At 45.5% G+C, this 12613-nt stretch overlaps 1 protein-coding gene across 5 annotated transcripts in view; it reads right to left on the bottom strand.

Moving 5' to 3' along the window:
• The window catches only part of Wdr48 (WD repeat domain 48), a 41473-nt gene that overhangs the window by 21415 nt on the left and 7445 nt on the right, over positions 1-12613 (bottom strand). For all 5 annotated transcript variants that reach the window (XM_028854734.2, XM_028854735.2, XM_028854732.2 and 2 more), the window contains exons 2-7: positions 7562-7702; positions 5598-5676; positions 4695-4777; positions 4464-4593; positions 2461-2549; positions 1353-1454 (exon numbers count right to left, since the gene is read on the bottom strand). In XM_028854734.2, coding sequence (XP_028710567.1) covers positions 1353-1454; positions 2461-2549; positions 4464-4593; positions 4695-4777; positions 5598-5676; positions 7562-7702 — 624 coding nt within the window. The remainder of the gene's footprint in view (positions 1-1352; positions 1455-2460; positions 2550-4463; positions 4594-4694; positions 4778-5597; positions 5677-7561; positions 7703-12613) is intronic.

The raw sequence follows: 12613 nt of genomic DNA, 5'->3' as shown, positions 1-12613 counted from the left end.
CTGAGTTAGGTCTGAACTTGAGTTACCAGAAAAACCCTGTGGGTGACACAACTACACATCCTAAGATCCAACAGGTCGCTCTTAGAACTGCGCCGCACTGATGTTACTGCTTATAGCAAACAGAGCTGACTTTCAGGGAACTATCTCCATCCGACAGTTAAATCACCTCATACAGAAGCACATTACAAATTACAAAGAGGAAACAGGACCCAGACTGCAGTGGCTAGGAAGAGCTTTAGGCCCTGCTAGAGACTTAAACCTATAGACAACACAGCCAACAACACAACTGCCCAAGCCAGACAGCTGTGAGAATCTCCACCCCACAGGCAGGCAAGGGTGTGACAGCAAAGCTTCCTCCTGCTCCCCAGTCAGCTCTTCAGCTGTGTGGGCCTCTGCAGGGAACTGCATACACCTGCATCAGGACCACACTAGGCAGCCTTCTTGTTCTGCCTTCAGTTAAAACAACACAGTCCTTTATGTGGAGTGCTATAAGTGCAATTAGTGTTTTTATTTTGGGTTTTTGTTTGTTTGTTTGTTTTGAGATAGAGTCTGTCTTCCCTTAGACCGTTATAGTCACTATCTAACACAGGCTGGTCTTAGACTCATTGGAATTTTCCTGCCTTAGTCTCCCGAGTAACTGGATTATAGGTGTTAAGATACCACACCCAGCTGGCAATTTAGTTCTTTATTATCTATCTATCTATCTATCTATCTATCTATCTATCTATCTATCTATCTATCTATCTATTTCTGGTTTTTCGAGACAGGGTTTCTCTGTGTAGCTTTATCTATCTATCTATTTATTTATTTCTGGTTTTTCGAGACAGGGTTTCTCTGTGTAGCTTTATCTATCTATCTATTTATTTCTGGTTTTTCGAGACAGGGTTTCTCTGTGTAGCTTTGCGCCTTTCCTGGGACTCACTTGGTAGCCCAGGCTGGCCTCGAACTCACAGAGATCTGCCTGGCTCTGCTGGGATTAAAAGTGTGTACCATCACCGCCCGGCTGGTTTTTTATTTTTTAAAGATTACTTTATTTTCAGATGTATGTATATCTGTGTGTTTGTCAACTGTATGTAGTACCCACAGAGGCCAGGAGAGGGAACCAGATCCCCTTGGAGCTGGAATTACAGAAGGCTGTGACCAGACAGACCTGTGTGTTGGAAATGGAACTTCAGTTCTCTGCAAGAACAACTAGTACTCTAACCACTGAGCTACAACTGAGTAGTCTACAGACTGAAAATTAGGATAGAAATTACACATGGAGCTTATGGTCCAGACCAACCTCTCCAGTCATGCATAAAGCAGGGAAACTTTTGCTAGGGCCATCAGCCGGGGCTGCACACAGCTCCTACCTGCGTGCCGTCCCTGTTCAGCAGCAGAGCCTTCACGTTGTCCGTGTGCCCTTTCAGCTTCATGAGTTTTGCACAGGTTCTTGGATCCCACACTCTTAGAACCTGCCGATTTTTACAGAGTATTATACAAACCAAGTACAGACACAAACAGCTTTGAAAGCACCTGACTTTCCTATCAAATGCCAGCTATTAATTCTGAGGAGGAAATGCTTCTACAGCCAACACATGCTGTCCCTGGCTGCCAAGCTTAAGAACGCCTCTTAAACACACAAAGCACGCAGCCCCCCCTCACTACCTGCACAGTAGCTGTATAGTCACACCTTTATGTGTAGCAGGAATCCTAACAGTTCTTATTAATAAGATCAAACCTGGGGCCAGGTATTGGGGTGAACACTGGAAGATCAGAGAGCCAGGACAAGTCACAGCTACCTCACCTCGCCGGATCCTCAGCTGGTCTTGTTTCCTCAGACTGGAGCCTCTGAGTCCTCATCCAGAATGGGTCTCAGCTGAACTGTGCTGCTCAAAAGCCTGAATGCTTAACCAGGCCAAATGTTTAACCAGCCAAATGTTTCTAGTTCCTGGTCCTCACGCCTTATATATCTTTCTGCTTTCTACCAACACTCCCTGGGATTAAAGGCTCACTTTCTGGGATTAAAGTCGTGAGTCACCATGCTTGGCTGTATCCTTGAACACATGGACTTCTGCCTCTGGAATGCTAGGATTAAAGGCGTGTGCTACCACTGCCTATCCTCTATGTTTAATATTGTGGCTTTTCTGTTCTCTGACCCCAGATAAGTTTATTAGGATACACAATACTTTGGGGAACAATACCACCACATTTATGTATACAAATAACACTTTTATCATCCACTAGACAAAATTACTGGTCTTTATTATTTTTATTTAGCTTCTTTTGAGGCAGGAATTTGGCTGTGTTGTCTAGGCTGGTCAAGAACCTCTGGACTCAAGCAATCCTCCTGCCTCAGCCTCCCAAGTGCTGGGAATACAGCATGCTACCTCACCAAGTTCTGTGCATGTATTTAAGGACTAGACAGATGCAATGATCCCAATCTCTTAGGTTCAGAGATACCAGCCAGGTTACCCTTACCTTCTCAGTGGACCCTGATACAATGATTGTTCCCAGTTGGTTCATGGCCAGGCTATAAATAGAATCTTTGTTCCCACTTAAAGAAGAAGCTATTGAGGATAAAGGGAGTTCAATGTTAAAAAAAAAATCACAAGCTTACACATTTAACTTAAAAAACCTTATCTTTACAAATATTTTAAGGATATGAATCTATCTACAAGAGAAATAATTCCAAATAACAGTACCATCATCAAAATGTATATTATTTCTGGATTTGAGTATATACAAGTGCTCAATAAGTATCTGTTAAGTTGAACTGTATTGCCATTTTAAACTGACCCACATATGTAAGCAGTGTATTTCCAAAGACAGGCTTCAACAGTTCCAAAGTCACTATTATTCAAAGAAACACAAAATGAAAATACCATTTCATACACAAATCAGATTAAAAAAACAAAACAAACAAAAAACCAACCCATACCCCCAAAATCCAAGGCAACACTTTTAGTCAGAATCATGTCCATGCCCTTTGACCTGGAAGCCAAATTGAAAGTGTTTCCATGGTGACTGGTTCACAAATACACACCCCAGTGGCCCGAAGAGTAAGCACATGTGAGGTGTTTAGAAATGCCTGTTTGTGGGGGCTGGAGAGATGGCTCAGAGGTTAAGAGCACTGACTGCTCTTCCAGAGGTCCTGAGTTCAATTCCCAGCAACCACATGGTGGCTCACAACCATCTGTAATGAGATCTGGTGCCCTCTTCTGGCCTGCAGTCATACATGCTGTATAAATAATAAATAAATAAATCTAAAAAAAAAAAAAAAAAAAAAAAAAAAAGAAATGCCTGCTTGTAAGTATTCCACAAATGGTAACTATTATTAGCATGGTTTCTACACTTATAACCCTGGGTGTCAGCCTCCCTTATAATCTAAGCAAGTCCAGCTAGGGCAGGATCTATGTTCACTAAGGCCAAGTCTCTGCTCCTGCGTATCTTAGAGGCAGGCCTTACAAAGAAAGGTCTAGGATATACCAGGCAGGGCCTACCTGCTGGATCCCTGAAAAACAAAACAAACAAAACCAACCAAACAAAAAAACCCAAGGGGAACAGGGGGAAGACCCTCTTTGAATATACACATACTTTTGGGCAAAATAACACTGAACAAGTTATAAAACCAGGCTCCACTTGCCCTTCCTGGAACAGACTAAGTCACATCACAACTGTTTTAGTCATGGCAGGGGAGTCCCTGGAGTCGCAACAAAGTGGAGACGTATACTGTAGAAATCTCGCTGTCCGAGCCTGTGTCTTCAATACCTCCTCTGGTCTAGGCTAGGCCAAACTCTGCTCCCACAGACATTCAGAAATCCTCAGACATTCAGCCTGGAGGCTCCCATAGGCTGGGCTAGTGCAGTGTTGAACTTCAAGTCTAGATCTGTACAAGTCTGACCTGGAAGTTTATCAAACAGTCACACTGAACACCTCTACATTCCCTCTAGAAGCACCCTAGACTCTTGGACTTATCCAAAACTGCTGGATTCTTTCAGGCTGCTCTGAAAAGTTCTTCTCAACTGGTCCTGGAAACATTCTTTCCCTGGGTATTTCTAATCTCGGCCATTAAGGCAACAGCTCATAAATACATTAAGACTTTGAGGTCAGAAAAGAGCCTGCATTGCCAGCTATCACCTTCTTCAAGAACACTGCTATGTGTGTCTGGGGTAGCAGTGTTGTGGGAGATACACAGTAATGTAAGATTCTTCTACCTGCAGGGACTCACACCATAGCTAGGTAGCTAAGACATGCACATGCACATGGAATAGCCAGGTTCCATCTGGAGAAGCTACTAAGTCTACAGCACAGTGATGAGTGAGCTCCTAGTTCAGTCACACTCTTGGGGGCTAGAAACTGTATGCAGAAGCACTCTCAAAATATGAGCCACTGTCTCGATGCAAATGTATCAAAGATGTTGTATAAACCATTCTTTATGTCAACTTAGATTACTTTCAAAAAATATTTTTCAAACACCTTACTTGTGACAGTGTTATTTGAGGCAGTCAATGCTGTCAGAGTATTCACATCCCAAAGGAATATTTGTCTGTCCAACCCAGCCGATGCTACCAGCTCTTTATCCTTGGCATATGCTAAGGCCTTTACATAATCCTGTAACAGAACAGACACACTATGATCTATGCTGTAAGAACATGAGTCACATAAAGAACTGAGCGCCCAACATGATAGGAAGACTGAACTGCGGACATTACCTTATGTGTCCTGAGTGTGGACATGCAGAACCCTTTGTGTGCGTTCCATACTTTGACCGTTGTGTCAGAGGAAGCAGATATTACTAGAAGAGACAGAGTCAACCAAAGCCTTACTAGAGTGACTTGCAACTGTGTTCTCTTACAGCAAAGTGATGAACTACAAACAGGTGCTCACACACGCATGCTTAAAAGCTTTTTCCAGAACTTACCGAACAATGCCTCAAAGACATGTGTAAATGTATAATACATTACTGGCTTTAATTACACAGGAACAACTAACTGTTCTATTCACCCTGGTGAAAGTCCTTATTTTAATTGAGAGTAATTACTCAGATTGCAAAACCAAGAAATGGAACTTACAAAATAAGAAAAATGTCATGCTAAGGCTAAAAACATCATCTACAGTATAGGGTTCTATTCATGTAAAGTTCAAATCTGTGTAAAGCTAACTGCAGTGGTCATGCTGAAAGAGAAAACGGAGGGTGAAATGGCACAAGGAGGCACGGGTAACCCTACTCTATTTTCCTTTGGTTTCAATGTGTGTGCACTTTTCTGCACGTCCGCTGTGCTCGGTGAAAAAGTCTCACAGGGCCTGGGACCTCGCTCACAAGTGCCTTGTGTGTAGGCAGCGTTAGGTATCTCCAGCACCCACCTAAAAAACTGGATGAGGCACACACCTGGAGCCCTGCTGTAACGTCAATGCTGGAGAGGGGTAGGAGATCCCGGGGGCTCAGGAGCTAGCCAACCTAGCAATCAGTGAACTCTAGATCAGCCGGAGACTGTCTCAAACACTATGGTGAGCATCATGGGAGAAGGGCATTCAGACCTGCACACACAGACTCACATAGAAAGAGAACATTATCAGACAGACTTGAAAACTGAAGAAGCCTAAGAAGTACTTACACGTTTTCCCATTGCAGCAGAGCACGACATCGTTCACCCAGTCTGTGTGGTGCTCCATAGATGCTATATATGGGTCTTGCTGAAGTGAAAAACCACGGAGTTTACAAGAGAGAGCAAAATCATGACAAAGGACAGTCATGCTCAGATTCTTCAGTTAATATGACACATTACCATAAATTAAACCTAGAGTGGCACTTCCCCAAACAGGCGATGCTTCCAGAGAGCTGATATAAACAAGTTTGTTTCAGGACAGTTACCATAATGAAAGCCTCGGTTTCCAAGGTTAACACCTTGTGGTGGCAAAACTGATAAGCTCTGGGCTAGGCATTGTGTGGGGCAGGCCTTGGTAGGGAGATTTGACATAGCATGCCTGTGGTTCTGGAGTCTGGCCTAAGGGCAAAGGAAGACAAACCCAGGCCGTTAGCTTCCTGTTGCTGTTTGTAATCCCATTCAGTGAGTCCCTACACTGCCTGTCCTTCAGAGAAGTAGTCAAGGGGCAGGGGCACCCCAATCCAGTTGCTAGACTCCTACCCACTGGCTCAACTAACTTCCAGAGTCTTTAACAGACAGTGTCTAGTTATGTCCCACCCAAGACAGGCAAGTTTACACACTTCATGGGCAAGAGAATAGCTCTTTGAATGTCTAAGAACTGAAGCTATGCAGTCTTGTCATAAAGACCAGGGAAAAGATGCTTGAGGGTGGGACAGACAGACTGCCAGATTCTAGGTAAGCTCTTTTACATTTCCCCTTAATTTGTTCAAAACACCGTGACTCTTCAAAAGTCAACGCTCTAATTCAGACATGAGTTCCGATGGCAGTGCGAAGGTTAACACAAGCACACTTTTTGTATTCCCCGCCTTTGACACTGTCTTCATCTGCTTAGGGACTCCAAGCCTGCTGGACTGAGCCCACTGGAAGAAACCGTATCTGGATGCTGCGCCAACTATTCTCTGTCTGTGTCAACACCAGTTTGTAGAACTGGCTAAGAAGACACAAACTTTAAAAAAACACAGGTGCTGGCACCAGGAGTCTGAGGTTAGGCTGAGCCCCAGTTTACTGTCAAACTAGTCACTGGGCATCCCGGTTCTCACATGCTAACAGCTGCCTTGACAGGGATTTGGGGGGCTAAAGATTTTGGTAAATACAATGGGCCAAGACACATAGTTAAGAGTTCAGTAAGTGCTCCTTTTCCTCCCCAGTATCACGTCCTGTATCATTCACAAAGCAACTTTCAAACAAACGCCAGAGCTCCCTCCCATTTGATTGCACATCTTCCTTATTTGGCTGGTGGGAAATGAACACTTTCCACAGGATTCTGGTTTAATTATGAGCAGTTTCTGGATAAGCATGCATTTAAGTGCTCCTCACTGCTTAAGAAAGAGGCTTTTGAAGCTGGGGTGTAGCTCAGAGGTGGTGGGGTGCTTGTCCAGCATGCACAAGGCCCACGACTTGATGCTCAACACTGCAAAAGAAACAATGAAGCCTCTGGCAGCCCTTAGGAGTGGAAGGAGGGAGCGGCCTTCACAGCTTCACACCACCATGGGAGCCAGGAAGACCCTAGCATGTTCTGGGAGCTTACTCACTTTTTTACAAAGAAATTAACTATTTGTAAAAGTACATAATTCAACGTTTCGTTGTTCTACCTTTAGCATCATTATCAAGAGACTTCTCAGGCTCACAATTAAACCAAAATTCTGGGGAAAGTGCTCTTTTCCCACCAGCCAAAATCTTTTTGCTCCTTTGTGGCAGGGGACTCTTAAGGCAAAGTAACTTATGAAGCCCCTGTATTAACAGAGGCATTTTCTCACAGGCTCACAGAACTCTGGGGATGACATCTTCACAGACTACGTTATGGAGCTCAGTGCTCAGAGATTAAAGTCAGAACTGAAGAAAGGAGCCCATCAGACAAAAAGCCACTGGTCTAAGATCTGAGCTAACCCAAACACAACGACTTCCCGCCTCACCTTGTGCTGGTTGACACTCCATATTCTTATGATGGAGTCTCGGCCCGCTGTGAAGAGTCTGTTGAGCGCTGGGTCCAGCTGCAGGGCATTGACTCCATTCCGATTGTACTTCTCCACTTCATCTCGAATCACATAGGAAACCTGGTGGACGCCAACAAAAGCCAGGCCACGGTGAGCTGGAGCCTACTGGTGGCTAATTCCAATACCAAACTAACTTCAAGCCAACAGTTGCTGTTTTCATCTTTTCCATGGAGACTAAAGGGCATCACTGACAGCCTCGCTCAGAATAAGCAGGTCTGCTGCTAACAACAACCTGGACCTCCTTGGCCTCCTATCTGCCTCTATTTGTCTAGTCCATTTTCACCAACCTTTCAACCATGTATACTGGAATAGAGCCAGTACCCGAGGCAGGACAGTCCATCAGGAAATGGAGGAAACACAGGGAGGAAGCTTCCTCCACCCCGTCTGCTTTGCCTCTTGCTGGCTGACAGACACCAGGAGAAGACCTGCAGTCCCATTCTGAGAAGACTGTGAATTGGCTGATGCAATGAATGCTCTCTCAGCAAGTCATTCTCCAACGGCGTGTGCAGTGCACATAAGTCCCAGGGGTGAGAGAACACCAGAGCAGGCTTTCCCCAAAGCCCACAGAGCAGACGGAACAGCTTCCGCCTCTGGTGCCTCCCTTTCCTGCTTTTCCGGCCCAGAGCTCTCTCTCACTGCTCGAGCCCCATGGCACCGCCCTGCCTCCCTCATTCCTTAGTCCTGCTGCAGAGTGAATACACACACCAGGTGACAAGGCCCTTGCATGACTGGAAAGATCTCTTCTCTGCCCTCACACCTGAAGTAGGTGAAGAAGTTTAGATTCGAGGGCTGGGAATCGCCTGGCATGTGCAAGGTGCTGGGTTCTGCCTCAAGCATGATAAAGATAAAGGTGGATGTCTGTGTACAAAGCCTCCAGCACCCACCATTACCACCAACTCCATGCCGTCTGTCTCTTTCAAAGATATCTCATTTGTGTTCTCTCCTGGACACCTTACCTTACCCCAGGCCATCCCCTAAGCTTTTAGGACCTTCTTGTATTGTGACATTTCTGGATTCTGTCCTTTGACCACTCACTCACTGGCTTTGCTGTATATTTAGAAAGTCCTTTCAATCTAGAAAGTGTGGTGCCCCCTGCCTGCAGACACCTGGTGTGGACACCAAGTGTGGTGCCCACTGCATGCAGACACCTGGTGTGGATACTGCTGTCTGCTTTCTCTGTTACTTCTTGACTGTCCATCGTGGACAATGGAACTTTCTAATTGGTCCCTGTCTTTTATGCAATCTGTATCATCTTTCTGTTTACTTTTGAAAGGACCTCCTTTACTACTTTATAATACTATTATTTATTTTGTTTTGTCCAGATAGAGTTTCATAGCCCAGGCTTGCCTGGAACTTTCTACATAGCTCAGGATGGCCTTGAACTCCCAACCCTCCTGCCTCAGCTTCTCAAGTGCTAGTACTGTAAGTATGTGCCACCACACCCTGCTTCTACCTTTGTATTTTTTCAATAAATTATAGTATAATGAAAAACAGAAATAGTATCTTTAATAATAAATCGTTACATTACCATACACTGGGCTGGCAAAATGGCTAATCAGGTAAAGGTGCTGGTCACAAACCTGGCAACCTGAATCTTATCCTTGAGATCTCTGTCAAGGCGGAAGGGGAGAATCGACTCCACAAAGTTGTCCTCTGACCTCTACATGTGCCAAGGCATGCCATCTCCTCCAGCACAGTATTAATAACAAGTATTTAAAATTTACTCTATAGACATTCTATGGAGTCATTAAGGGGAGAAGGAGAATTTATACAGTGACAGGTTCTTTTTTTCTTTTTGGTTTTGGTTTGTTTGAATACAGGGTTTCTTTGTGTATGCCTGGTTGTCCTGGAACTTGGACCAGGCTGGCCTCAAACTCAAGAGATTTCTGCCTGCCTCTGCCTCCCAAATGCTGGGATTAAAGGCATGCACCACCACCTGGGCCAGTTATAGGTTCTTAAGACATTTCACATTAAAATTTTGTTTAAGTCCAGCAGTGACAACCTGCCTTCAAAAATGTGCCCTCATCCCTCTGCAGAAGAGAAGAGTAAATACAAGCCTGGAGCAGAGCCCTAATTCCTACTGTGAGATGTCCTGGACAATAGAAAACCCCCATAGTCTTTAGCCATGCACAAATGCTAGTCTTCTGTGTTGGCCTCCATTACTGACTGCCAGGGAAGCAAGGCCTCAGCAGGGGCATCCTCAGGAGGAGAAGCAAGGCCTCAGGAGGAAGCAGCAACAAAAACACCCAAATCAAGACAAGTGGGAACCATCCCAATAAATTCACTGTGGTTGTAAGAAAAAGACCACACACACACACACACACACACACACACACACACACACACAAGATGCAGAAAGACAGGAAAAACTAGAACTTAATTCATGACTTTTATTTTAACTATGGGTATATGTATGCATTTGTGCCTGTGTGAGTGTACTGCCCATGGAGGTGAGAAGAGGGTGCTGGAAGCTGGAGTACCAGGTGGTTATGGACTGCCTGACATTGGTGCTCGGAACCAAAGTGGAGTCTTCTGCCAGAAGAGTAAGTGCTTAACCACTGAACCACCTCCCCAGGCCTGAGATCTAATACTCTAAGCAACTATTAAGTAATCAGCACCAGCTGCCAGTACAATTTAAGCACAGAAGATTCTGGGGAGAGCACAGAAGTCCTCTTGGTGTGGTGGTTCTAGGGGAAGAGCTTAACTGGAAGTGACAGGTGGCCAGAGAGACGGCCCTGGCAAACCTTAGCAGGCAAGAGGTTAGTGGTCGTGCTGCAGCAGAAGCCTCCCTCCCTCCGTCCCTCTCTCCGTCCCTCCGTCCCTCCCTCCCTCCCTCCGAGTGAAGAGTTCCTTCACTATAACGTCACTGTGACACTGAAGGCAGAGACGAGAAGTCACACCTGACTATTCTCATCTGTCTGAAAAATGAGGCAGGGTACAATGGGAGCTTTGTAAGGCAACAGGAAGCCAGACCTTTAGTAAGAAATATGTATTTGCAAGGGCCAATTAAAGGGACTAGGACAGGGGAGAAATAACGGGGCAGCCTCCAGCACCATGCCACACCGTGAGCACTGTCTGACTCCTCTCTCCAGCAGTTATGTGGGAGACCTTCCATCATCTGCCTCAGCACCTAAAACCTAAATATCCTTGGGGTCACTGACAGTTCCTGCAGAATCCACCAGAGAAGCCGCTTTTCTGACCACTTAAAATGACTTTTCTGGTTCCCACATGAAATAACGACTTTCCTTAGCCAGTTTCCTCTCATCATCACCATCTCTGTCTGACTTCAAGGAAACAGATAGGGTTTCTGTTACAACTCCTACAAATGACACAAATGTAATGGTTTAAAACATGCCACTCTTCCCCTCCTAAAGGTCAAAGTCCAGGCTGGGCTTAAAAGCACCCCTGAGAAGGTATCACAGGTTTGCACTCTTCTTCTTCTTTTTTTTTTTTTTAGGTTTTTCAAGACAGGGTTTCTCTGTGTAGCTTTGCACCTTTCCTGGAACTCGCTTTGTAGACCAGGCTGGCCTTGAACTCACAGAGATCCGCCTGCCTCTGCCTCCCAAGTGCTGGGATTAAAGGCATGCGCCACCACCGCCAGCTACCTTTAGTAGAGACTAGGAGAGAGCATGTTTCCAAACTCATTGATATTGCTTTCTGTTTTAGTTAGGATTTCTATTGCTGTGAAGAGACATCATGACCACGGAGAGGAAAACATTTAATTGGGGTGGCTCGCTTACAGTTTAGAGGTTCAGTCTATTATCATCACGGTGGGGAGCATGGCAGCTTGCAGACAGACATGGAGCTGGAGCTGAGAGTGCTACATCTTGCAGGCAACAGGAAGTCAAGCGGCCCACTGAGTGGTATCCTGAGCATAGGAATCCTCAAAGCCTGTCCCCACAGTGACATGCTTTCTCCAACAAAGCCACACCTCCTAATAGCATCACTCCCTATGAGATTATGGGGGCCAATTACATTCAAGCTATCACCACGGCCAATTCAGTTCCTTGTGACTGTAGCCTGTGGTCCTTGTTTCATTAGTTGCCAGTCGGTCAGGTCAGTCCCCTTGGCTGCTAACAGTTGCCTGTCCTCCTCTCATGTTTTCCCCAGGGTCTTTGCCTGCAATGGAGCCTGGAGTCAAAAATCTCACATCTCCTTCTGCCTTCTATTAATAGGTGGAGAAATCCCTCTGCTTTTGAGGGTTCGCTGGGTTATGCCCCCATTTTATTTGTTATATTTATTTGTGGATGTGATCGCATCCACAAAATCCCTTATTATATATACATCAGGACAGATGTACCGATCCCAGGGATAAGAGCACCAGTATTTCTGGGGGCAGCCCGCTCTGCCTACCACAGCAACAGAACAATTTTCATATTTAAAAGGGCTATGGGCATCTTACAGAAAACAAACAAACAAACAAACCCCAAAACCAAACCAAAACAAACCAAAAAACAAGAGAGGACCGGGCGAGGTGGCACATGTCTTTAAACCCAGCACTTGGGAGGCAGAGGCCAGAGGATCTCTGTGAGTTCTTTGCCACTCTAGGCTACAGAGTGAGTTCCAGGACAGCCAGGGTATATAGAGAGAGACCTTTTCGAAAGAGGAGGGATGGGGAGGGCCCCTGAGATGGCTAAGTGGGTGGAGGCACTCAGGCCAAACCTTATGACCCGAGGTCCATGCCCGGGACCTACATGGTGGAAGCAAAGAACCAACTCCTCCAGGCTGCCCACCCTAAAGCACACAAAGGGAACTCCCCGGGCTTCTCCCTCCAAGTCTTCCAGGCTGAGCACTACTTCATTTCTATTTGGGTATCTGAAAGACACCAGGATGACTGTGCGTCCAAAATCAACAAGCTCTCCATTTCCTGACTCCTCTCATCTGAGCTGATGGCTGCTCTACTCCTCAGGAATTTACAGTCTGTGGATCACTCATCCCTCAAACTCCTACCTACTATTCTTTTCAAACTGC

This window comes from Peromyscus leucopus, chromosome 7 (assembly GCF_004664715.2).
Source record: "Peromyscus leucopus breed LL Stock chromosome 7, UCI_PerLeu_2.1, whole genome shotgun sequence".
Classification (NCBI taxonomy): Eukaryota; Metazoa; Chordata; class Mammalia; order Rodentia; family Cricetidae; genus Peromyscus; species Peromyscus leucopus.
Note: the sequence above shows the minus strand (reverse complement) of the source record. Positions and strands in the feature narration are given on the sequence as shown.